Consider the following 888-nt stretch of genomic DNA (forward strand, 5'->3'; position numbering starts at 1 on the left):
GGTGTTTTCGGCCTTTCGCCACTCTTGTGTGTGCAGGCACTACTGAATCGTGTAGGTTACAGCCCTGAAATCAGCCATGGGGTACTGGTAGAAATGGCCGAACACAAGAAAGAGTTGGAGAAGAAAACTTTACCCATCATTGATACTTTGAAAAGCTACCAAGACTTGCCTCCTGTAATTCTGTTTTCTCTTGCTGCTATATCATGTTTCTAAATTTTGAGTTACATTTATTACCTTTTATGCTTTTTTTTTTTTCCTAAATTTATGCTATATTATACCAGGATAAAGCATTGGCTTCTCTCGCCATTGAAGACAAGCGAAGACAATTTGCTGCTGCGGAGAAATATCTTGAAGAGGTCTTGCAGTCTGTGGTTTCTGCAACAGATTAAGTTCGTCTCTACCTTATGCCATGTTTTAGTTGGTTTTTTTTCGAATAATGTCAACATCTACCTTGTTGATGGTATTGTATTCGAGCCTAAGTCAAAATTTGGGGTAATACAACTTATTAAGTTTACGATGAGGGTTTTTACTATTCTTGAGCGCCTAAGTGTAGGTATTTGTTAAAGAATGAAATTGTGTTTGGGATTTACTAAGCATGTAGTGCAACCCTCATGTTGGAAAGTTTACGCATTTGAATCTCTTAGTGTTGGGTTTAACATCGATTCAGGATTGAATTTTTTGTAACCCGGTGGTTTTACAGATTTTAGCTCATTAAAAAAAGGATTATGATTATAGGGAACTGATGGGTTGTGAAAACTTTTTGGATGCCCTGATAAAATCCGTTTCTGACATCTTTCAAATTCTAAGCATCAAAACTACTCAACATTCTTCGTTTTTACTAGTGTGTATACGCTTGAATCCTTATATAAAATGATCCTCTTCTTTTGG

General features: G+C 36.5%; 1 protein-coding gene across 1 annotated transcript; it reads left to right on the forward strand.

The window, feature by feature from the left end:
• Positions 1-622, forward strand: LOC130817345 (AUGMIN subunit 1-like). The gene is made up of 2 exons (XM_057682992.1): positions 1-174; positions 282-622. The coding sequence occupies exons 1-2, from the start codon at positions 94-96 to the stop codon at positions 387-389; spliced, it is 189 nt and encodes a 62-aa protein (XP_057538975.1). The 5' UTR covers positions 1-93; the 3' UTR covers positions 390-622.
• The last annotated feature ends 266 nt before the right edge of the window (positions 623-888 follow it).

Source organism: Amaranthus tricolor, chromosome 1, assembly GCF_026212465.1.
Source record: "Amaranthus tricolor cultivar Red isolate AtriRed21 chromosome 1, ASM2621246v1, whole genome shotgun sequence".
NCBI lineage: Eukaryota > Viridiplantae > Streptophyta > Magnoliopsida > Caryophyllales > Amaranthaceae > Amaranthus > Amaranthus tricolor.